Raw genomic sequence first — 26,524 nt, 5'->3', positions numbered from 1 at the left:
AAGAGAGAAAAGATGCTCTCAGCCTCCCCCTGCCACTTTATATGTTGCTTCATATTGATTTATGTTAGTAATGTATGCATTTTGTTTTGGGCATTCATTCAGAAAGTAGATTTTTGGCTTGTTGCTATGGCTCCCCTTAGTACAACACAGAATATCAGACAAAATATAATTTTAGTCTGTAAAATCCAAGTGCATATCCTTGCTCCATTATAAATCTTATTGGGTGACATTGTGCAGACTACCCTACCTCAAATAGGTTATAATTTGTAACATTTGTTCACTTTTTTAAAGCGGGATAAAAATGTAAGTTTAAAATGTCAAGACATGTAACCCACCTTGAGATAGGAAAGAAAAGGAGTTACTAATTTACTACTTGCACAAAAAAGTCCTGAAAGCCAAGAGGCCACTTCCTTTGCTTTTCAACCTTTCCACTGGAAGTATCTTGCTGGGAGAAATGGAGCAGAGCAGAGATTAAGAACTTTGTCCTGTCCCTCTTTGCTCAGCACACAAGGAACTTGCGGCAGAATTTAGTCTCACAAGGACAAATGCAATATCTGTCTCTCTCCCAAACTGGAACTTTCTGCTTCAAAACAAATGAAGGGACAGTCCCTTTCAATCGTTTGGAAGTATATGGTATGCACTGGTATTCGACTCAGTTCAGCTGTCATACTACCCCCACGTGAGAAGACAGAGTGACAATTTGGACCTATACAATTGACCTTAAGCAGATATTATCGTATTGTAACATTGTCATATATTGTTCTATCAGAACAGGGTTTTAGAAAAATAAATAAAAAGAAACAAGTCAAAACAAAAGAGTCCAGGCTTCTTTCTGGAGACATTGAGGGGCAGGTCAGGAAACAGCTTGTTCCTAAGAGTTATCCATTAGGGAGTTGGCCTCATGCTTAAACACCTAAAGTCAACAAAAGCTGGACTTTGTTATTGCATGCTCTGTGAAGCCAAAGCCCAGACGGGCAAAATGCACTATACAGCTGGGACTCACACAGGAATCATGTGCTCCTTACAATCAGTACTCAGATATGGGTGCTGCGCAGCCAAGCTTCTAAAACACAAACCATAAAACTAAGATGCATGGAACAGCATATAGTCAGGGCTGCAATCCTAAGAACAGTCACTTGTAGGCATTCTCTCACTTCTGACTAAACATGGTCAAGAAAGTACGTGGCCTAAATGTTCCTTAAAGGCCACTTCTAGGAATATATGTGCCAATGACTACTGAAAGTGAATTAAGGAGACAGAATGGGTTCTTATGGTTTGCCAAGACAGAGCTTTATGAGACTTTCGTAGGAGTGTGAACGTTCTTTAAGCATCTACCTCTCACCGTGCAAATATGGGTCTGCCCAGTGGTGTGACCTCATGCTAAATAGGGGGACACTGACACCCTCCTACTAGAAACTACCTTTTGATAAGGGAGAAAAACACGAGGGAGGAATCTGCTCCTACAAAGAACATCTCACCCACAGAAACCCCACCTGCACTGAAGTTATTTATGAAATAGACTGCCCACAGAATTGAAATTAGCCTGCTTTTAAAAGAAAAATCAGTGGAATCACACATAAGGTGGCTGCAGTGGAAAGGGTAGAGTGTTCTTTTTTATTTAAATCAAATACAATGTTTACAAAAGAGACACAAAGTAAAAAACAAACAAGTCATTCACATCAGTACCAATTGGTCAAGTCAGCCTAAATCCAGAATCCGGTTCCAATCACACACACACACGTTTCTATTTCTGCAACATTGGACCAGTAGCTAACAGTTATCCATTTCCCCCATGTACGCAGTACCTAAGACAGTTACCAGCCAGTTTGCTATGGTTGGTACAGGTACAGATGGAGATTTCCAACACCGAGCAAAGACAATTTCTGCAGATATCTAAAGATATCATAATAAAAATTGAGTTTGTCCTATACTTTTTATCCACCAGGAAATGTAATAGTTTTTTAAAAACTTAAAATAGTTTCAATATCAGATTTTTCCTTTTTAAACTTTTTAAAAATACTCCTCCAGCATAAATTTCATCTGACTTAAGAATTGTCAATCTCATGTTCCCACTTTGTTAGAACAAAGTTTGTGAAATCTTTGAAGGAAATCATTCTTCATTCCTTAATATTATCCAATGCTGAAATTTTTATTTACAGTATCTTCATCTTTCTTTTGGGAAGCTCAGAGCAGCTTACACAAGTCTTTCAGAGAACCTTGCCTCCAAGTGAGCCCCACTTAGCATCATATACTCTTCAGCCATTCTCTGAACCAAAGAATGCTGAGGGACGATCACACACAAGAAAAAGTAGCTGAGATACACTTAGTAGGACTTTGCAGATAAAACCCGTAGCACCTCTCCAAGGTACTACTACTTACTACTTTTCAGATGAAGAAATCCAAAAGTAGGGGTGGAATTTGATCTGAGGTGCAATCTGCACCCTTATTTGTGGTATGTTCAGTGACATTTCAGTGGAAAAAGAACTATAGAGTTGGAAGGGACCCCAATCTCCTCAATGCAGCATCTCAACTAAAGCATACATGGCAGACGGCTCTCTAACTTTTGCTTAAAAACCCTAAAGGAAAAAAAACCCCACGGAAGTAGTCCACCGTCTCTCGTGGGAGTCTGTTCCACTGTCGAATAACTCTTAACTATCAGAAAGTTCTTCCTGATGTTTAGTCAGAACCTCCTTTCCTGTAATTTGAATTCATTGGTTCGGGTCCTAGACTCCAGAGCAGGAGAAAACAAGCTTGCTCCATCTTCCATGTTATAGCCCTTTAGATAAATGAAGATAGCTGTATCTCCTCTCAGGGGACAAAACCTATAATTTCTTGCCACCCACACAAGCAGCCCAAGAAACACATTTTCACAGTGCTCATTTTTTGCCAGAACCCCAGGTGACATGAGGACGGACAAGCAAGGAACTGGGCCAAGGCATTATCACATGTGATTTCATATCACACTCCAACTGGAAAGCTGTAAATTACTAGTCCTCCTACTTGGACTTTGAGGCTAATTTTTCCTAAAGTGTCCTTATTTTAGAGTTGACAGGGTAGGGTCACTTTCTGCCTACCTCAAGATTCAAGGCAACTCTGAAACCATAGGCTTGAAGGTCACTCTTCAACTGATCATAGTGGACAATTTTGAGCAACAAAAGTTGAGATAGTTGGATTCTTTGGTATGAGACATATTATAAAGATATAGTATGTCATTTTGCTCCATTCCCCATTAGCAATGCCTCTCACTAAGCTTTTACTGTCCCATAAGGGCTACAAAAGTAGATGGTGACCTGAAATTAGAAGACTTGAGATGTATACTGTAAAGGCAATACATTATCCCATGACAATGGGTCCCTCTACCTCTCATAGGCATCCTTTATTTAGGCTTTAATTTTACAACTATTGACCCTGAAAGTAAGAACCATTGAACTTCATGGGACTTACTTCTGAGCAGAAATGTATAAAAATTGCACTCACAGGGTGTTTTAAAAAAGAAAAGAAAAAAGATTATTGTTATTTGATAACAAATAGGTATTATACATTTTTCCAGATGCTGGAAGAAGCTATAATTCTATTGTATTGCAGGGAAATGCTAAAAAGCAACTATGGTAGGACAGGGCTACACCAATTACTTGGACATGAAAGGTGTCATTACTGATATCTGTTAAACAGCCCCATATGCTGTGAAGCAATAAAGCAAAACAGAAATTATATTTGTCTCACATCAGATGCAGACAGGCAGAGTAATTATAACAAGATGCCACCACAAAATAATTAATTTTTTATACACTGGCTTTGTTTAATAAGGCTGTTGGTTAAAGTGTAATATATTAGGGAAGAACTCTTCAGTAGGACATAGGTTGCAACACTCCTAAAATTAAAGCCCACTTCCCAAGCTCCCATAGTTAATAAACAAGTGTGCATAAGTTCTATAACATAAAAGGACATTTAGCACCAGTGCAGCTTTGTATCCTCTGCGATTGTGGAGAGATTTCTTTTTCAGTAATCGTGTCCCAATTTGACTCCTCTAGGAAAGCCAGCCATAGTTAGTATAAAGGTAAGAGACAGGTATTATTGAGGTGAGTCATGAAAGGCGTGATTGTTTTATCATGAAAAGAGGAATGATACTAGTTTTTAATGACAATCCATAAAGATAAAATAGTTTCATTTACAAAGTTGTGCGTTATCAAGTGTCCCAAGTTTCCCCCTGACAACAGACAAGGGAAAGCAGACTGAAAGCTAAAGGACTTTCTACTTCTAGTGTTTTCTTCAAGAAATAATACGTCAGAGTTTGTGACTGGGAGCTTTTTCCTTGACTGAGATCTAAAGCAGCCTGAGATCGTCCTCAAGCACTTCCACACTGGCAAAGGTTTTGGGGAACGTAAGGGGCTGCATAGAAGAGGCTCAAAAGCTTCAGAATGAGGAGGAAGAGTGCCCATGTCACTTTGGGTCCCACCTCTTTCTTCACCCATAAAGAGGCATGGCAAGTCACGTATGGCACAACTGTTAGCACTTACCCTCATGAGCTGAATACCATATTCATGTGTGGCATGTGCATTTGATCAGCTCACCATGGGCTGATGAGTTTTCAACAGGTCACCACAAGTCCAGATAGTGATGTACAGAGGTTCCTAGACTTGACTACAAGCATCGCAGTCATGTGACGCACAGTTTCCACTCTATACCCTCCACTAGGAGGAGACTGTTTCTTAAACACACTTTCCCACAAGAGTGCGTCCATTCTGATTCAGTCACTTCACAGCAAGCAATGCTATGTAATACAAGTAATGCCAATATGGCTCTTGCAGATCTTGTGCTTCTTATAAAAAAAGACATTCATGAGACAAGTAATTTACAAAACGTTAATGTCACCAGCAGAGTACCAGGTAGGCTGCCTGAGCTGCTCCCAGCTCCACTCAATGCCACTTTAAAAGGGAAGAAGAAATCAAATGGAAGCTTCCAATAGGCTCTGGGCTGACCGCGGGGTGGCTCTGGCCATTTAGTAGCATCCGTGAAGGCAACTGTGGTTGTCAAAGGCAACATGTTCACCATGTTGCCAATGGACTGGAAGAAAAACAAAACTATCATTTTAGAATGTACAGAGCCTTGCTTGGTTCCTACCTCACAGCAAATTGCTCCACAGGCCTCTTACACTAGTCCATCATAATTCAGAGCTGCTGCCTGAACATGAAAGGGAAGCCTGAGACATTTGTCTTGGGCTTGCGACATGACATGTCTCTCAAAATAGGAGACTGGGACTACTCTACAGCAAATGGAACTGAAAAGAAAAGTGATATCCATTTCTATAGCTATTATTTCCCACCACCAGCTCCCCTTCCACCTTACCATTGACAGCTGCAAATCTGTCCTTTCTTTGTGATGCATGAACAGACATAGAAGTGAAGAACACAGAGCCTAGAGACCATCCTCCCACCCACTGGACCTCCTGACACACAGCTATTAAAATTATTCTATCACCTGTTTAGCCTCCTCCTTCTGGCTGTGGACAGAAGCTGGAGGCTACACCTGGCATCCCTTGTGAGCTCTACAGTGGCAATAGGTGGTATTGCACTACACAGAGAACTAGTCTCTTGTCTTGCAGCGCTCTCTGTCAATGTAGCAGATCAATCCTATACAACTCCTATAGTTCTTCCCTCACACTCTAGTGGACAGGAGCAGGCTTCTTCACTGATCTCCTAATATTTCCTAAAATTCTGGTTAAGTAGTATGAGTTATTATTTGTTACAATCATTTTTACTTTACTTTGGAAGACAGTTAATAAGTAATCGTGAAATACAGTGGTACCTTGGTTTTCAAACGCCTTGGTTCCCAAACGTCAAAAACCTGGAAGTAAGTGTTCTGGTTTTTGAACGTTTTTCAGAAGCCAAACGTCCAATGCGGCTGTCGGCTATTGATTCCAGGGCACCTGCACCAACCAGAAGCTGCACCTTGGTTTTCAAACATTTCGGAAGTCAAACAGACTTCCGGAACAGATTAAGTTTAGCACTCTTGTTTTTACTATTTATTTTGCATTTTTGTTTTTGAGGCTTTTTCAGTTAATTTGTTTTTGTGGCTGTGTGGAACACAGTTCAGCTACTGACTGACTATGTGACTGCAGAAATGGATAAAAGTCCCTCATCCAAACAATGACTATCATCAGTGCAGGTAAGAATTATTTTTAAAAATTTTTTTATCATCTACAATACTGTCTTTTTTATTTTATAGTACAGTATGTTGATTATTGCTTTCGTTTTATGGATCAATGGTCTTGTTAGATCGTAAAATTAATGTTAAATTGCTGCTTTAGGGGTTGTTTTTAAAAGTCTGGAATGGATTAATCTGTTTTGCATTACTTTCAATGGGAAAGTGCGCCTTGGTTTTGGAATGCTTTGGTTTTGGAACAGACTTCTGGAACGGATTATGTTTGAGAACCAAGGTACCACTGTAATTCATTGGGCTTGTTCAGATTTATTGCTAAACTATGCTTCAGCAAGGGGTGGGGAACCTCCAGCCTGCAGGCCAAATGTGACCCACCAGGCCTCCTCATTCAGCCCACCAGTTCACTTCCCCCCAAACATCAGACAGTTCAGTCAGTAGAGCATGAGACTCTTAATCTCAGGGCCTTGAGTTTGAGCCCCATGTTGGGCAAGATTCCTGCACTGCAGGGAGTTGGACTAGATCAGGGGCTGTCAACCTGGTCCCTACCGCCCAATAGTGGGCGTTTCAGGAGTCTAGGTGGGTGGTAGGGTAAGGTTACCAGATTTTTTTTCAATGAATCCGGGGACACTTTTCAACTTCCTACTCAGTAGATGGATTTTGTCAGGGGACTGATTTGTAAATCCAGGGAACGTCCCCGGGAAATGGGGACGTCTGGTAACTTTACAGTAGGGGGTTCTACGGCACAAGCTGAATCCTCCTTCCATCGAGCACTGGTGGGCAGTAAGGAAATTTTACCAACAAGAAAGATGCATTAGTGGGCGGTAGGTATAAAAAGGCTGACTACCCCTGGACTAGATGAACCTCATGGTCCCAACTCTACAATTCTATGAGCTACTAGTAAAGCTGATCCCTGCAGAAAGCAGGACTGAACTACCCAAAGCAGAAGCTGATGCATGGGGTATGCAATCCTGCTTGGTCACCCTCTTGCTTTAGGTGGTCCTGCCCAATTGTCAAAGTTGGCCTGCGGAGTGGGGAGGGAGAGAAAGATCTGGCCCCTGGTTTAGCCTTATGTGTACAAACAACATTAAGTCTTGGGCTCCCCTTTCTCCTCTGGCATGTGTCAGAGAATATTATAGGAAGCATCTGCTTCTAGTTTTTAACTAAGCAAGTTTCTGAAATAGGGCAACTCTGGTAGGTTCAAACACTAGGTAGTGAACAAATCAGGATAATAAACCACTGTTTGATCCTAGCTTGTTTGAACTACTCAGAGTTTAAACAAACCAGAATTCACCGAGTTAAGCTGCAACAGTGAGCTGTGGTTAGTTTAAAATCGAATGTAGCTTTCAATCTTCTCTGGTGCACAAAAGAGGTCAGATGTGTGAACTCACTATAGCTCATACACTTTGCATTACATCTGAAATGGTCCAAAGAAACGAAAAACAGCCCTGAGACATTATTTGTGACAGACCTTCAGAGATTTGCAGAGATAATGGTATCGTGCTCCCAATATTTGAGCTTGCGGATTAGACAGGAGGCCTACATGGGCCCAAATCACTTGGATCTTCAGGGCAATGGGAACCATACAAAGCCCCTCCTAGAAAGAAAAGGGGAAATTCTAAATTAAATAAGCGTACTCCCAAAGAGCTGTATTCCTGCTGAGTAATCAGCAGTGCAAAGGGGAAGAATCAGAATTACTGCTAAATTTGTGCTGAAATACAGAGCAAAACATGAAGGCTCTACTCTGCCTCCACAGTTGGAGGCAATATGCTTCTGAACACCAGTTGCTGGAAACCACAGGAGAAGAGAGTGCCCTTGTGCTGGAATCCTGCTTGCATGTCCTACGGAGGACCTTACGGTCTTCAAACAAAAACATCTTGGAGGTCCTGGGCCACAGGGAGGTTAGGCTGGCCTCAACCAGAGCCAGGGCTTTTTCGGCTGTGGCCCCAATCTGGTGGAGCGCTCTGTCACAAGAGACTAGGGCCCTGCAGGACTTGACATCTTTCCACAGGGCCCGCAAGACAGAGCTGTTCCACCGGGCCTTTGGCCAAGGCACAGTCTGACTCCCTCCTTTGGTAATCCTCACAGAACTCTAGCCTAATGGTTGCCATTGATTTGATTTTGATTTGATTTTAGAATGAATTGATTTTAGAATGCTGTGTTACTTTTATTGTTGTTAGCTGCTCTGAGCCTGGCTTCGGATGGGGAGGGCGGGATATAAATAAAATTTTATTTTTATTATTATTATCTGATTGGCCACTGTAAGAACAGGATGCTGGACTAGATGGGCCATTGTCCTGATCTAAAAGGCTCTTTTGTGTTCTTATGAAGAGAGTGACATCTCAGAGGTAGTCAGAATTGCATGGGGATGCAGAAAATGATGTTTCTACAGCTACCTCTCCTTTCATTGGGAGGAACAAAAGAAGACAAAAGACTTATGGCCCAGTTGAAGGAAGTTCTATGTGAATACATTAGGGACCTGTGAATGTGCCACTGGTCTTGGCAAAATACAATGTGCTCCAGCTTGACACGGTTAGAGGGAAGTTTCTTCTATAGGGTAGAAGGTTGCCCTTTCATCCTTCAGGTGCTGTGGCAAAGCTTACAATAGGATGTCTGATACAAAGCTAGCTACTCTGTCTCTCTGCATATTACCTGTATTTTGCACCCCTGGGTGAAAATGTTGGTCCGCTCTCCTGGACGGCTTGGGTCAGCATTGCCAGTTATGGCCAAACCGCCTAAGTTGTATGCTCCCTCAAAGGCTTGGTATAGTGTCTCTTGGAAATGGCTACAGTTTGCTTCCTCCGGCTTGAAGGGTACGCTGGAAATCAGACAAAACAGGGAGCATCCATTGGTCTCAGGTCAGTGAAACTTAACTACCATTCAGAAACACATTACCTTTACATTACTTCTCAGGAATTACTGAACTGGAACATGTCTAAATCAGTTCTTCAATGGAGGTACATTTGGTGAGAAGTTAAAATTATCCCTTGCCAAGTTCCTTAAGTTTATGTGCTAAGCAGTGAACAGTCAGCTCTGATTTACAAAATTTGGCTGTATATACAAGTCTGTACAAAGAGTGTAAACATTCAAGAGAATATGAGGAATATTACCTGAACTGGCAACTTGTCCTCACATTCTCTCTAAACTGTACTTTATACCTTTCAGTTGCTGAGCATTGACCATCAACTTGATTCTGTAAAATGGTTATCTGAGGAGAGAGGTGTCAGGAAACTAAACTAGAATACAACGGAAACCAGAGAAACTGTCTTCGGTCTTGTGGACAGAAAGCAACTCCAAGTGTGTACATGTGTACACAACTCCAATATGGTGTGTACGTACGTACACAATCATTTGTTTACATTTTAACTCATTCTCAGGTTTGGAGAATATCAACTACTGATAAATAATCTGAAATATTTTAAGTCAAATGGTTTTAATGTAATAAAAGGCTAAATGTTTACTACTTTAGCCTAAATGATGAAAAGGCAGCCAAACATGAACACCTCAACACTTTTGCCACTTCTCCAAATAAAAATATCCCCCCCCCCCCAGTTGTGGGGCTGATTAAATGCAGCACATGAACAGCAAAGAGAATGCATTCTCAGTTGCTCCGTCTTGGGTATTATAGTGAGACATATAAAATATCACCTCATCTCCAAGAACCATTCACAGGCTGTTTATAACCCATAATTGGCTCATGGCAACATCTTAACTGAACAGCTGGGCTCATCCACATGTTCTTTCTTTTGGATCCAAAAACTTAGAAACAAAAGGATGTTGCATAGACCAGAAAACAATTGAAAAGCCAAGTGCAGGAATAAACAAAGAAGTATATAATTGCATATACACATCAGCCTACAGCTTTTTAAGAAAATCTGAGGCCAGCGGATCAAGTAATACATTGCAGATAGCCCTGCAGGATGCTCTCATTTGTAGTTAAAAGTGTGAGGTGATTACTAATACCAAGAGCATTAATTCTGGGCCTTGGTTCTCACAGGGCATTCACATATGTATTAATATATGCAGTGATATGAAGAACAGTGGGTGAGGTCAAAATCCTCTATACAGCTCTACAATCATCTAAGACCTAAGGGTACACTCCTGGTATCAGGCTACACTCCTGATACTAGATCAAACACAGTGCCAGAAAGGATACATGCTGCTGGGTGCCATTATACAGAACTATCAGTGGTGCTCCTATAATATATCCAGGGTTCCCGCTTCTCTGTTTGGTGAGAGAAGGGCTCCTGCTCTGCAAGAGACAAAACAAATTACATCAACCATATTATACCATCATCTGTACATACTTTGAAATACAATAATTAGTAAGGGACAAAGTTCAAACCTGGCCTAATGGTTAGGATTGACATGCCAAAGAAGTGGGAGCTGAGCCCACTCATGCCAGACGAAGGGGGCCTTGTTTTGTCATTACACATACTAAAATCCTATAATAGTGCATTGAAGTACCATACATGAATCCACTGACCCAACACCGCAGTGATGGATTATAGATAATCTTGGGGCACTGTCAGACATGTGAATGAAATGGGAATAAAAAAGAACACTGGCTAATACACCAGGCAGGAATCCCATGTGATGTTATAAGGCAACAAGAAATGTAAGCAGCAATTTGAAGGACAACAGTGGAAGCAGTTTTGCAGAGATTTACAAGAAGTCTCTTCCCTAGTGAAAAGCAAGAGAAGAAATTATGTTGCCATCATGTTCTGCTTTAGTCATGATTACGTCAAAGTTAATAGATGAGCAACTTGCAGCATTATTTCCTTTTATATGTGTGTGTGATTTATAGAAAGGCTACATGTCTTTTAGATAAGGAATAAATATGCAAAGTCAGCATCTGTGGCACATCTTTCATTCTCTAAGCAATTGGAGAATTACTGACACAGGCAGAAGAGAAAAAGTGGCAAGGAAAGGCAAAGAATGAGGATGATTAGTTTGTGTTTGATGCAGAGGGAAAGAGAGTATAGTTTGCCCAGAAATTCATACTCTTATCTCCTCTGCACTGTCTTCGTGACTCTTATCAGTCACATGGACTCAGACTATGGGCATATCTACCACAGCACTCCATTCTCCAAAATAAGTCACCAGGCAGACATAGCAATTTTTTTTTACCAGTATACACAAATAACTGGTATTACAGGAACTGAGTTTAAGCAATTGGTTGCCTATTCATCTGCTTTACTCTATTGTTTATGTGATTGCTTCACAGGTACACAAAGCGGGAGACAAATTTAGCAGATGGAAGGAGAAAAAAAACAATTTAAATACTTTCTAGTCTGTTTACCACTCCATCATCATAGCTTGTGTAAGAGCTAATCAGAATTACAGATACTAAGATTACAGGCAAAGCTAAAAGTGTACTAGACAAAGTGCACAGATTCTGTACAGATTGAATACTAAAAACTCAGAATCTTCTTAGAACTGCTGGTGTTAACCAACTAGACAAAAGAAGTTTCCAAAACATTGTACCCTTCCCCTTTCATTGTATGCAAGGCCTATCTCCATTTAGAAATGTTTGGCAGGCCATTTCAAAGCACTGATAGCTTCCTTTCCCTAGCTCCAAAATTAATTTGCATCACTTTGATAAACAGGATGGAGACTTCTCCAACTTGCTGTCAGACCTAGAAAATGCTTCTTCAGTGCAGCAGCCTGAGACTTTGACAGCCTTGAGAAGAACCTAGACTTCTACGCCATCGCAATTGTTCTGCAGCACAAACTCAATCCTTTCTTTGATCACATACGGCCAAGAAATAAATATGGATCCACACTTGCAAGCCCGTTTTGTGTTTCAGAGTAGCCATCTCACTTCCACAACAGCACCACCATTGAGGCCCATGACAGGAGAATACTGACTCTGGGTTCCATTCTCATTGGGCTCATAACACATCAAAGGATCCAGTTGCACACAATGGCCCCAGCCCAACCCTTTTCCCCACAGTCCAAGAATGCATATAAGAACAAACACTGACCCCAAAATGAAGAGAAAAGTGCTGTTGCAGTGTGGCTCTTGGATTCCCAGATATACTGGCAACTTTGAATTGAACAGACACTTTCTGAATTCCATGAATCCCATTGAACTCCACCTCATAGCTCACCTAAAAGTATGACATACATGTCAGAGAGAGACAAGGTATGAACTTAGGCCTCAGGTCACCTCCCCACACCTCTACTAATGAGGACAGCACTTGAAGAACTAATGATACCTCAGAAACAACATTGTGGCACGTGCTACCACTTAGTGAAGGAGATGCAGGCTCTGAAACAGGGGTGATGTTGACCTGGAGACACAAAATATATTTTCAGTTCTCATATCATATTTATCTTTCACCCACATAATCTAGCCACAGTCATCTTAGACTAGGGGCATTCGAAACTTCCAACCCACTTCACAAAAAATAATCCTCACAACTATTCTGCTACATGCAGCAGGAAACTTAAGCATTCCCTTGAGACCATATACAAATAAACTAGCATCTTTACAACACTCATTTCTTTGTGTATAGCTAGATCCACAATTCCCAGTCCATTTTCTAGACTATGTTTCAAAATTATCACTAGGCAAAAACAAACTAAAATCTCACCTGTATGGGTTGGAAAATAGTCATGTTGACTGGGACCTGAAAAATGAAAAGCCAGCTATACTTTAGTGTCTGCACAAGATAATGATTTACAAACCTTTGATCCCAGTCTTACAGTCTTGTCTTCTTCGCAGTGTTCTTTTATCTATTGGGGATGAGGCATTATTTAGGAGTAGGCAAGAAAAAGGTTTATTGATCCAATACATTTTGAACTCTGCTAGTTCTTCTTCAGGGAAATTCAGAGAACAGTAATTCAAAATTCAGATGTGCTACCTCATCTATTTTTTACCATAAGAAATAAAAAAGGTAGCACATCTGAATTTCCCTGAAGTAGAGTTAAAAATGTGTTGGATCAATAAACCTCTTTCTTGTAAATCCCATTGTTTTGCTTTTGTTTCCAGTTGCTTTTTTTTAAGGTGGGGGTTCTTATTTTTGCTGGACATTATTTAGGAAAAATCTCTTCATTTGTAGGCCCCAAATACTCTTTATGCCTGTAGTAGGCTAACAGAAATATCAATTGCTTCCCCAATATTTCAAGGTATTCGACAATAAAAAGAAATATTTTTAAACCTATTCTTCATTTGGCAAGGAAGCAGAAGACTCAGATGTGCTTAGGCAATGTGGAAACATACTTGAATTAGGAAAGATAACCAATACTATACCAAAATAGCAAAATAAAAAGAGTTACCTTCAGCACACTGAAGCCACGGTAGTATGAAGCTGCATCCAGTGCAGGGTCAGTGGTGCAGCTGCTTGTTAAGTCAGTAAGGATCCGAATGCAGCTTGTGTTTTTGCTCTCCAGGAAACCTAAGTAATTAACAGGTCACATAAGCGGGTAGGGACACGCAGTAAATGCCATCCTAATGCACAGGAATCCACAAATGCAGTCAACTGGGCAATCCAACCTGTAACATGCCATGGTGTGTGTATGTTTTAAATTCAGAACTCCCAACAGCCAGGCTCCAACATCTTATTACCTGGCTGTGCCACCAACACACTGTATTAACTGCAAGTCTGACAGACTAAGCACTGTACTTCCAAGGCATTGCCTGGGTTGTAGGGCCAAGCCTAGTTAAGTACTCAGTGGATCACAAGCACAAATTCCTGTCCACCGAGACCTATAAAGCCCTAGCCTAACCTGTTCATCAGCAACTCAGTCCAGAGCAACTTGCCTCAGCAAAGAAAACCTCAACTAGCTACACTTTTGCTGTAGCCTGGTTTGACCCACTGCCTGGGATTATGATAGGACTTAGGCCCTTTAGTCACTGCCTCTGGAACCCATCTTGCCCATCTTAGACTGTACTACCTGCTTCTTTACCACAGGAGGGATAAGTATTTTAAATGCTGCTGGCAATTTAAATGCTGCTGAAAGGCTCTTTCAAAATAATATTAAGTTGCATATTGTATTGGAAAGCAGATCATATCACAGGTTGAAACAAAAATGTTGCTATGCACTGTGCACTCTATTGTTAACTCCCTCTTTACCACCACCACCCCACTTGTCTGGCAGCAAAAAAGAGAGGAACTCCTTTATATTTGCCATTGTACAGCAGGAAGCCAAAAAACTCATTAGCTGCTAAAAACAATTACTCGGCACTAAACTCCAATGAAGTTTGTGGAGCTCAACTAACAGATGTCAGGACTTTGCTGAAGTTCCCATGCTCACCAGCAGGATTCTCATCAATGCAAAGTTGGCTGGTTCCAATGCCCACTGGTTGTTTGAGTATACTTAATACAGATGTTGCAGCAAAGTAAGTCTGTATAGGATCTCCCACCTGAAATGAAAACAGAGGGTCTATTCAACTAAGTTTCATTCAGAGTAGACCCATTGAAATGAATGAACCTAACTTAGATATGTTGATTAACGCCAGTAGGTCTACTCTGAGTAAAGCTTAGTTGAAGAAGAATTATTTTATTATTTATACCCCATCCATCTGGCTGGGTTGTCCCAGCCACTCTGAGCCTCTTACAACACATATAATAACAAAATGAAACATTAAAAACTACCTGAAATAATACCACCCAGAGCTGAAAATGAATCACTCAGAGCAAAGCACACACAAGAGAGGCCCATAATCATCTCTTCTACTGCATGAGGATGAGTATTTAAACACAGTGGTACCTTGGTTTACAAACGCTTTGGGTTACAAACTCCACTAACCTGGAAGTAGTTGCTCCAGGTTGCAAACTTTGCCCCAGGATGAGAACAGAAATTGTGCAGCGGCAGTGCAGCAGCAGTGGGAGGCCCCATTAGCTAAAGTGGTACCTCAGGTTAAGAACAGTTTCGGGTTAAGAACAGTTTCGGGTTAAGAACGGACCTCTGGAACAAATTAAGTTCATAACCCAAGGTACCACTGTAAACTTAGGAACACAGGAAGCTGCCTTATACTGAATGAAACAACTGGTCCAGCTAGTTCAGTATTGTCTACATAGACAGTTTCAAGAAGAAGCCTCTCCCAGCCCTAACCAGATACTGTATGCTGAGAATTGAGCCTGGAACCTTACTGTAAATTACTAGGAAGGCTTCATCCATAGAGGAAGTATGAAGATTGAAAAGGAAAACTTAACCCTGACCTCTTCTGTCTAGATATTCTGCCTAGATTTTCTAGAAGCAGCCTTCTCACCACGAAAACCTCAAGAGAAAATCCTTGATAACTAGAGGCTAACTCACCCGGTAAAAGGCAGATGGTGATGACAGAACTTGATCAGGCAAGTTGAAAGAAGACCCTCCATATTGCGCTGAAAGTGCTGGAAAGTTGACTTTTGTAACCACCTGTGGCTGCTGTAAATAGTTCAGCTTTGCTATATGTAGAATAGCGGTGGGGGGCGGGGGGGGGGGGGCGAGAAGGGATACATGCAACCGAAACATCACAGTGTTAAAATGAAATCTCATTCCGCTTTGCAAATCTGAACTCCTTCTAGAGGGAAGAATTTTATAAGGCAAGCTATAGGACTTGGTGCTTGTTAAAAGTTTTCTTCTCCACTCTGTTAGAGGGCACAAAAATATTGAATGACTGCAATCTCAACAGACATCAGGATTAGAGGTTTTATTATCCTAGTACAATATTTTATTGCTCTGCTACTACAGGATGCTCCCTTTTACGCGTTGCACTGGATATACAATGCATAAGCACTGGGGAGCTCTGCTCCTCAGAATAATGAAAAAATCATGCAAAAGGCTCTTGGGGAGTACATAAATGAAGACAGCACCTTGTGTCACACTCTGTGGAACATCAAAGAGCGTACAAAATTGCAACTTTGATATTAGTAAGGGAATTGTAGACAGTTCAGAAACAAAGGGGGTAGAGTTGGCAACAGGATGTCACCAGCTTCTATGAAGCAAACCTCTTTCCTTGCTCTAAAAGGAAAATATATATAAATGAACAGTTCATAAATGAAAATTAGCAAGTACAATATGCACTTCTATTTTTAAAATCAGCTTCAGAGAAGAACCTTGACCAAACAGAATAGGAACCTAGATACTGATCTAAACTTACGATCATTTAACTCCACACAGAACAGCAATACACATCCACCAGGACCAGGAAGGACATCAGTACGGTAAGGGGTGTTATTTTGGAAAATTGTGGATTTTTCCAAGCACACCTGACTCACAGCCCTAATAAGAAAGCAAAAACACACAAAACCACACCACAGGAGCGTTATTTAAGCAAACACAACTCAATAATATATTTCCTGAAGCACTTGCCTATTCTGTGATTGGGTGACCTAGCAATCTGTCACTCAAAACCACCCAATATAAGACACTGTGCATATTGATATAGTCCCTGCATTAGTTTGTCATCCATCCTGTAACCAACTTGAGAGGCTATCAACATCAGAAGTCACTATAAGGGTAATTTTTACTATGTTAAGTTTGCCTAGTATAGGATTAGTTAGACCATTATTTTGCTTTAGTATTTTATTTTTGTTGTGATTGTGCATACTTGCTCCCCCCCCCTTTCTTTTTAAAAAATAATTCCTTTAAAATGAATGGCCTAATTAGGTTTTTAAGCAATGCTAGTTTCTGGAGACACTCACAGTTTGCGCCCCCCCCCCCCCGATCATTTGATCTATGCTACTGGTTTGAAATGCATGGGAGCACTGGCGGGTCGGAAGAGGAGTGCGGGGGGAGCGCACTGCCCCCGGCAGAACGATCCCAGTGGGTGCCATCGTGGCTGCCCCCCCCCCCCCGCGCTGGGTGTCATGCCCCCAGGACATGCACCACACCCCTACGGGCAGCACACCCCATCCCTGGGGAGTATGCCAGCCCCACCCCTGCCTGCTTTCCGCCCCCTGGGGCTGGAGCATGAAGCTCCGCCACTGCTTGGGAGGTCAAGCAGCGTGACTGGCTGAAGCTGTCAGGCATGAGACTTGGAATTTGGCTGGCAGTATCCCTGCTTATAGGCAACTATAAGCAATCCTGTACTCTGTTGACCAAGTGAGCTGGGTGCTACCATCATTGACAAACAATATCTATCTTGAATGACAAACAATATCTATCTTGAACACTCATGCAGAGGTCTTTCCTAGCCCAGCTACCTGAGATTTTGTTACCCAGAGATACCAAGGCTTCAATTTGAAACATGCAACACATGTGCTTTACTTCTAAACAACTAGCCTGCCTTTCTTTTGTAAAAGAAAAGCAAAGGCAGCAACATTAGTAGCTCAGAAAAAGATGCCTTCCCCCTTCCCACATCTTTATAGGACACAAGATAAAGGCGTACTCTCACTTAACCTTTCCCTCTAACTCTGCTTGCAAGTTGTCTACAAACCAGTTGGGCATACTCATGCCTTTTTCTTAGACACTTAAGAGACCTTCAGGGCAGAACATACTAAAACTTACATTCTTACTCTTTCACTAATGTGTTTATTGCTCCTGTCAGAATTCTCCAGCATAGGTGTGCAAACCTCCTATCCACCCAAACAGTACTCATGGATCTGACCACTGCCACCACCAAGCACCCTGGCTGAATGAAGCTAGCAGATTCATTCAGATCCCAGGCCACCCCTATGTCTTAACACACTGTGGAGAGAAAATTGTGCCCATGCATTTCACCTGGTGCTGCCTAGAAGACAAAAAGAGAAGGGACATTCAGGGCCCCCCGTGCTGCAATCTGAGCCACAGCTTGAATCACAGCAGCAGTTGAGGTCGCAGAAGCCTGGGTGCAGATCACAGGGGCAGATCGATGAAGAAGCGCCTGTGGGGGACAGAGAAAGAGTTAGAACTGAATGCGGTAAGGAGGCTGTGAACTGAGAAACGGTCTCGGTAAAGTGTCGCCTAAACGGGATGGGCGGGGTTATTCACATATTGCCTTTAGGGCACCCTCAGCCTCTCCCTCCCTCACCAGCTCTGGGTTCGAGTCTCTCTTTCCTCTCGACTTCGGCCGCCTCGCTGATGGGCGCCTCACTGGGGCTCGTCTCGTTCGTGGGCGCTTCCTCTGCTTCCAGAGTGCTGTTTGCATCCCGGGGCTTCGCCTTCCCCGACGCCACGACCGACAACAGGAGCAGCAACGAGAGCATCGGCTGTGCGGCGGCCATAACGGACGCATCGCCCCGTTGCTAAGAAACGGCAGTCGCACGTTCATGACGTATAGGCTCAAAAGAAGTACGTCAGTCTCCGCCGCTTCTGTGTATCCGTAAAACTATAGAAGTAGGAAGTGAGAGGAGCGAAAGCGCAGTCTCCGAAGTTTGTAGATAATTGTTTGCTGAATTTTACTGTAGCTGTGATTGGGAAACAGCAAACAAAAGGCAGCAACAAACGAAATTAGCACCAGACAGCAATTAATTCTCTAGCTCAGGGATAACCTATGAATAGATGTTTTTAAAAAGTTTTTTTTTTTTTTGCAAATATTAAAAAATAGCCGATTTGTTTCCCTTATTGGAACATATTAACAGGGAGGGATCCCTCCAGCTTCTCACTCTTTGTTAATGATTAGGATATTTAAATAGCATCTGATATTTAGTGAATCAAGATTGTAATTTGGTATGCTGTTGCTATATTATTCTGAAACTCTTATTACTTTTTATTTGGCCAAAAACAAACCAACAGTAAGCGATTTTTTTCTCTCCTCTTAATAGCACTGACAATATCAACACAGCTTATGTCGCTGGTTTGGGGAGGGGTTGTGGTGTTGCAGTCCACTGTTAAGATTGCAGAGGTGGTGCCGATGTTGGTTTGCGTTTCCCGCCAAAAATCCCCTGTAAAAAAACACTTCAGCTTGAACGATGTTTGCAAATTTAAAATAAAAATAAAAATGCATTTTCCACACGCAATAAGACCCGAGGTAGAAAAGGCGTGAAGTCTCTGTTACCACTTTAGGCGTATGAGGTGGGGGACACTTGCTGCTGCCCCGTTACATTTATGGTAAAATTCAGTTCTAAGCGCAATTGCGCCCCTAGAGTTCCAATGCAAATTCGGGAATTTTATAGCCGGAGAATAACTTTCTTTTGTATATGGATAGTTAACAGCTTTTGCGGAGGCGAAGAAGACCTACTCTTCTCTTCCTTGGGTTGGGGCTACAGGGAATAGGAAGGCATAGCCGAGGGGTGCATCTTTGTAGGGGGTAATGCGGGTCAGCAGTTAAATTTGCTGGTCTGGGAATAATACTTTTAATAGCCAGCCGTTTCCCGCTGCTACTCTGAGATGGATCTGGCTGGGGTTACATTTAAAGTACGACACCCCCCACCCCCCAGTCCCGCCGGCGAACTGTACTTTGTTGTTGGTGGAGTGTATTGTGATGGGTTAATTACTTTGGGGGTAAATGTATAGTGTGCATAGGAGCCAACTCCTAGGGGCCCCAGGTCCCTTCGACCCCACAATAAAATATTTGAGGGGCAGCCGCCCCCCAGTTGATGGGCATTGCCATTCAAATAGTGTGCGTGTACTGCGTCATGTGATTGATTATGCGGGGTGAGACTTACCTGGGCTCCCCCAATATTTTATACAAGTTGGCACCCCGATAGTGTGTATGAGTTTGTATGCTTTTGTATGCAGGGAGCAGCAGAGAAACTGGTTAGAATGGGGAAGGAGGACCTGAGACTATTCTGGTTTGAAAACGGGACCAGGTTCAAAGCGAGGGGTGGGGGGATTAATAGCAAGCGGGGCGATGCTGATCTGGGGCATGATTCGTATGCCTGAGTCAACTTCAAATAGGGAGAATCTCTCTCTCTAGATCTGCAAAAGAGGGATCTGGAGTGTTATTGCTTCTGGACGTGCCTAGTTATCCAAAGCTCTAGTTATAAGGCTTGGGCATCACCTTGAACGTTCCATTTATAGCCCGTGTGATTTGTTCCACCCCATGCTTTTTGCTACAAATCCTGAACGGATACATTAGAAATTCCTTTTAACTGGGGGAGGGAGAATATAGCAGCTATCTCTGACCAGGAACACACAATACAAATCCAGAAAATGGTATGTGTGTGACCCCATTCTGAATGCAGGATGCAGTCACTAATGTGCTAAGTTTTATATATTAGATAGATCGATAGATAGATAGATCGATAGATAGATAGATAGATTAGATAGACTATCATTTCATTTGACATAGCTTGTATGGCTTTGTCTTCCCGCATGAGCACCACTAGGGGTCACCAAAACCAGACCTAGACAAGTGTACAGGCTGTTCTATTCTACTTCTGCGAAATGAGTGGGTGGATTTCAGAAAATGTGCAAACATCATGAACTAAAGAGTAGGGCTACTCTCATTTGTGAAAATGTGTTCTGTATGCAGAGTACAGAGTCTGTATACAGTCTCATTCTGCAGCAGCCATACTATAATTTTAAAACTGAATTTGTGCATCTTGAGCTTTCCGTGTTAATGTTTGCTAAGGCAACTATTGCAAAATATGTACCCATAATTACAAAAATTCTTAACAGACCTTTCTAGCATCTGATTAGGAAAGCATTGACATGCAGTTAACATGTAGAAAAGATATCTGACTGTATACACACACACGTCAGAAATCTTATTCACTGTCCTTCACCACTTTGACTTTCCAAAATAATTGTCTTGATCAAACTTCAGAATGTCCCTCCAGAATTTAAAGTACTTTCTAGATCCACATGAAGTGTGAAACATGGTTAAGACTGTCCTCTTTTCCATGTTCCTTTTTAATTAACCATGGAACATCTCATTTCACTCTTAGAAAGCTACCTTATAGTGTTGCATGCCACCTCAATCTCTGAGTGTTGCAAAATTCCAGGGGTTCTAGGCTCTCACCAAGGGTTTGATTTCCTCAGAATGAGGGACAGTGGAGACTGTGGTGTCTTTAGCATTTATGGTTTATTTACACATATATACAATCTGAGCCTATGATTGAAGGGCTCACAACTTCTTCCATAGCCGCAACCTTGGATTCAGAAAGAAATAAGTAATGTCTCTCTGTCTCTGGTTTCTGCCGGACTCCAACTTCTCCTTCACACAAACCTTAAATCTCAACTCTGGCCTTTTTCTTTCTAACTATGTCTCTCCAAGAACAAGACAACCACAGGCAAGGTTGACTTTTGCTTACTACCAGCTTTCATCTGAGGCCCTTCTCTGTGTGCCTCTTCCATGAGAGTTCTGGAGGGTGGCAACACAAGAGCAAGCCTTTTCTGCAGTGACTCCCTGCTTGTGGAATGGTATTCAAAGGGAGGCTTACATATTTTTAGATGTCATGCAAAAACACTCCTCTTCTCCCAGGCCTTTGGCTAATTAAGCAATCTACGGCCAGGGGGAGGGATTGTTTCTGTTTGTTTCTATGTTACATATTTTTGTGTTTTTATATTGTAAACCACTCTGTGGTCCTCGGATGAAGGGCAGTATAGAAAATAATAACACAGTTAGGTTCAAACAATGTCGAACCACACAACAAACCACTCCACACATGGCATGGTGGAAAACTATGAAGTCATTCATGAAAGAAAGCCAATGTTGTTAAAACGAATATTCTCCAGTGTCTTATTTGTATTCTTAAGGATCTATCTGCCTTCATCCCAAAATCTTTTGTGACCACAAAATTCAACAAGGATTTCTAGGTCTTTCTGTGCAACACACAGAATGCACATACCAGTTTTAAAAGGCACTTAATATATTAAAGGTGATCACAATTCATTCATAATATCCCAGACTCTGCAACTGAAACTTCCCCATACTTCACAAATACATAGGTGGGCAATTCTGGAAATGTTTGCAATGGGCCTCTTCTTATGGGTAGCTGGCAAGGACAAGGTTCCAAGCACCTTGCTGTAAAATAACAATAATTTGTTATCATTAAGTCAGCCAATAACATTTTGGTTCAGCCTAGCCTAGGCAGATAGTTTGTATTTGATCCTTTCCTGATTATAATTGTGCACAGTATTACTCAGTTGAGGACAGCAGGAAAACCTTTCTCTTCACACTCTGATACAAATTTGGGTTTTCTGACATAAATAGATTATTAGAGAATTAACTTATCTTGTTTGAAGGACTTAACACTAGATACAAACTTCCCAAATTGGTACAATGGCAATTTATCATATGATACTGCCACCTTGCTGAAGTTAAGCAGGTCTGGGTCTGGCTAGATGAGTGGCCACCCAGAAACCATATGTATACTGCCTCAGGCTCCATGATAGAAGAAAAAAGGATAGAAATGTAAGAAATCAGACAAGCAAAGTGAAGTGATGTGGCCATGACATCTGCTCTGTGTGATATGCCTTGTGGCTGCAGTCAGTGATTTCAGTTCAGCTGAGGCGACAGTTCCCCAGCAGAGATTTCAGCTTGTGGAAGCTAGCCTAGCATACCTATCCTAGCATCCCATCCTCATCGCCAGTGAAGTGTAGGTGGGTTCCACGAGGCAAGACAAAGCGATAACAGCAGGAACCTTTATTGAACTACATAACTGGGAAACAGGGACAAAGCAAGTGCTTATATACATTCCCGAAAGCCTGGACCACTCCCACTCCCAACATGACTGGCTGTCTAAACTTCCAAGCTGCGAATCACGACTCGGAGTTCAAAGGCCAATGGCAGCGGCCCAAATCCTGAAATGTTCTGTGATTGGACATCATGTATCGAATCAGAACACAGGAGCTCAGATTCCTTAATCCATACTCAAGCTCAAGCAAACACAGACCACTGAATGCAAAAAGGCTGCTTTCAGACTGATGTTATTTTAAGCTTTGATTCAATCTTGGTACCAGCCAATTCAGGTTTTGCCATTAGAGTTGACTTGGAGGTCTTCTGCAACAAACTCACTCCCCACAAAATCAGAGTTTTTGTGATAAGGAAAGTGACAGGCAAATGTATTGGGAAGTGTGGGGTAGCAACGGCTTGACACAATGCTGAATAGCTGACTAAGAGGAACAAAATATATTTTAGATATGATGTGTCTTGGCTTTGCACTATATATTTTCCTTTTCACTTACCTGCTCCCTTTTTTGCTCTTCTCTCTCCCCCCTACCCCACGTTTCCAAGCACTTCAACATACAGAAACAGTGAGCATTTGTGGAATGTGTTTATTTAATGTTTGTGTATATGTAAAGAAGAAAATACTTCCATAGACAAACAAAAAGGGATAAAGCCCTGACATTTTGTTTCCAGACGAAGCCCTCTACAATTCTGCATGGAGGATGTTAGGAGCATGGTGAGGCAGTTTTGGAAGATATTCCTCATCATTTGTTGCTATGTTCTGTCTACAAGAAGATAAGACATAAATATTTGGAACATTGTTGTCTTGGTACTGGCTAATGGTCAAGAGACACGATGGAAAGAGCTATCTCACATGCTTTTGCAGTGGCAAGTATGTGCAGAGAAGGACCTGAGAATAAAATGCCACGTATCTTCAAAAACCCAGTTTCGTAGAGATCCGTCTCTCCAAGCATCCCTTAGGTACACAAATTGAAATTCCCTCCTGATGGTTCTGTCTTTCAGGAGCAGATCAGAAATCTCTCTGATTTTTCATCTTTTGCATCTTACCCCTTCCAGGATTACCGAAAGTTGCTGATGGCCATTCTCAAAATTTGGTAAGCCAACCTTGCTGCATTGGGGGCCCTACTCTGGCTCATTCTGCTGAGTGAGGCCCTGGGCTTCTGTTCCAAATCCTGTCTTGACTGCACCACTGCATCAGCAGCCACTGTGCCATATATGGGAACCAGGAATCTGAGGTCCAGGAGCACAGTAGATACTTGTTGTCCAGAAGAAGTTCCAGCCTTACCTGGGGGAGTTAATTGCCTTTACAGATCAGGTGGTTAGGGACCCTGTCCATCCTGAAGCCCCAGTGGCTTACCACACAGACTAGTGCATACATGAGTTGCTAATTCTAACCCTGGTAAAACTAAAGATGAGATGTGGTGACTTATCAAAGGCTTCTCCATTAACCCAAGGCTGGAAGGCCCAAGCTGGAGGCACGGATAGCAGCAGAGGGAGAAAGTACCGGTAACTAAAAGAGAGAAAGGACCGATTGTATATTTAATAAGAAATAGCTTATTAAACGCCTCTAATGTGCTCATCAATTTAAACCAGGGTTTCCCAAACTTGGGTCACCAGCTGTTTTTGGACTACAATTCCCATCATCCCTGACCACTGGTTATGCTAGCTACGGATGATGGGAGTTGTAGTCTAACAACAGTTGGAGACCCAAGTTTGGGAAACCCTAATTTAAATGGAGAACATTACGAAGGCTCCCAGATCCAATTCCCACTTTCTAGCAACTCACTGATTGTTGTGATTGCATCCTTCCTTACCAGCAATATTTTGTTATACACTAAGGGCACCTAAGTGCCCTTTCTTTTTGCCCTGCCACTTTCCCCTGATAAAACCTGCTCTTTACCTCTGATTTGGAACAAATAGGAATCAGGTTTTCTGCAGATTGCCATTTGTTCCTGTGCAGTGGTGAAGAGCATGTTTTCCAGGGGAAAGCTGTGGAGCAAATGCAGAACCGCTCTGACCCATGTCTAGAAAGCATGGGGCAGGCAGAAGTGTGGACGAGCCCACAATCTAGGCGCCAACACAGCAACTTCTGTCTTGGTGCCAATTACGATGGTGGAGCTTTGTTGACTTTAGCCTTCGGCAATTGTAAGATTGTCACTAGCTGGAAACAGGAAGCTTTGTGATAACTTTATGCTGCCCCAGCAAAAGAAGCCTGGCAGGCAATTTGTCAGACTTTCACTTCTTGCTTCCAGATCTAATTATTTGCCCAGACACTGAGCATATATTGACCCCACACCCAATTTCCTCTTCTTTCTTTATTATTCTAAAACACCCTCTACAGTTGTCTGTGTAGTTATTAGAATTCAAAGTGGACGGTGATCAGTTTTTCAAAGTTTTGCAGAAATGTTTAATGTTTTCTGCCTTTGACAAACACCCCTAAACAAGTCAAAAGCATTTTTTGAAGACGCAAGCTGGCCATAGCACATTCACCTAAGTATCTATAGGCCCAGTGTTGAGATTTTCATGTATTTTAATGTTCTAGGAGGGTAATCTCTTTCCTCCTCTAATGTTCAGACCAAAGACAAAACAAAACTCTTCTCCTCTTGTAAAATGACCCCAAAGAGAAGAAGCCACGTTAGAATGGTGGGTCTAGAGATCAGGGCTTCATAGGTCTACTCCAGACAATATGTTTATTGAGCATTCATCCTAACTTGCTTGCACAGTGGCTATGCATCTTCCTGTTAAGCAGCTGTTTATCCCACACTTTTTGAGTGCATTTCCCAGGCACTTTCTGAACCGCAAAGTTCAGTTTTGGTTTTGGTTTTTTAAGTGAATTTGTTGTGCTGGAGCACTTTACTCCACTTTAATTGTGTAAATCAAAATATCCAGTATGCTCTTAAATCATTGCTGCAAAATATTGGCAGTCTAGAGGCGACCCTAATGGATTCCGCACTACCTGAGTTATATACAGGCTCATATTTACAAGCTCAAGTCTCACTGGCACAGATCACTGGTGTATCTAGGGCTTTTAAAATACATTACAAACTGAGACGCCATGAAAAGTCCCCTTATGTTCTAATACATTGCCTGTGGCACTGTTCAGAGAAAAACATTTCTCCCTAGAAAGTAGTGCTGCTCTGTGTTTCTTTTATTTAAGGCATGCCTTTTAGCATAAGGAAGTTGGGAAAGGCATGGCAATGCCTGGGCATGTGGCAAGTCCCTGTGCAAGTTCAACTTTAAACCGTCCTTGTACAGTCAGCTGTAACAAGAGCGATAGTGCAGTAAAGTCCATTAGAAACCAGAGAACTGTTTAAAAAAACATGAGTTGATATTGCCACTCGTCTGGGGGGATACCAGCAGGAAAAACCCAGATGTGATGATTCAGCATACAGGGTTTGTGGTAAGGGGAAAATATTTTGTGCTTAGTGAAGACTGCTATCGTTTACATACCTACTCAGTAGTAAATCCCATTAAGTTCAATGAGACTTACACTTAGGTAACTGCATAGAATTGCTGTCTGTCTAACCTATCTAGCCAATCTTGATTGGATTAGTCTCAAGAGACTACAAGTTGTGGGGTAAGTTTTTGAAAAACTGTATTGCCTGTAGTTTCTGTAAAATATGTCACTGCCTAAAGAGAAAAGCTTTCATTTAACTGTGAGAAAGATGGAATTCTCGTTTATATGGTAAAGGATCCTGGATCCTGAAGCAAAGACTAGAGTATACAAGGATATGTCTTTATTACCCAGCAAAGGACCAAACATTTAAATTATAACCAGACTAAAATATCTAGGATTCTGGATAGGATAAAAACTAATAGAGAAAATCCAGAAATAAAACCAGAAGAGAAACTGACCATCAGAAGGTCGGCAGTTCGAAT

General features: G+C 41.9%; 1 protein-coding gene across 2 annotated transcripts; it reads right to left on the bottom strand.

Moving 5' to 3' along the window:
* Positions 1–1,588: 1,588 nt before the first annotated feature.
* On the bottom strand, positions 1,589–18,329 carry TCTN3 (tectonic family member 3). 2 transcript variants are annotated; one of them, XM_083505183.1, is made up of 14 exons: positions 18,101–18,328; positions 17,812–17,953; positions 16,250–16,371; positions 15,424–15,554; positions 14,419–14,527; positions 13,441–13,559; positions 12,756–12,791; positions 12,378–12,452; positions 12,144–12,269; positions 10,313–10,408; positions 9,267–9,364; positions 8,809–8,974; positions 7,628–7,753; positions 1,589–5,064 (listed from the first exon to the last, which is right to left on the bottom strand). In XM_083505183.1, exons 1-14 carry the CDS (start codon positions 18,291–18,293, stop codon positions 4,837–4,839), a joined length of 1,767 nt encoding a protein of 588 aa, XP_083361309.1. In that variant the 5' UTR covers positions 18,294–18,328; the 3' UTR covers positions 1,589–4,836. The 2 variants fall into 2 exon arrangements, with proteins under 2 accessions (XP_083361309.1, XP_083361310.1); XM_083505184.1 differs by lacking the exons at positions 12,144–12,269; positions 12,378–12,452 and having other exon boundaries at positions 18,101–18,329.
* Between the last annotated feature and the right edge of the window lie 8,195 nt (positions 18,330–26,524).

The sequence above is a fragment of the Podarcis liolepis genome, assembly GCF_965112155.1.
Source record: "Podarcis liolepis genome assembly, chromosome: 5".
Taxonomy (NCBI): domain Eukaryota; kingdom Metazoa; phylum Chordata; class Lepidosauria; order Squamata; family Lacertidae; genus Podarcis; species Podarcis liolepis.
This window is presented reverse-complemented; position numbering and strand designations above follow the sequence as displayed.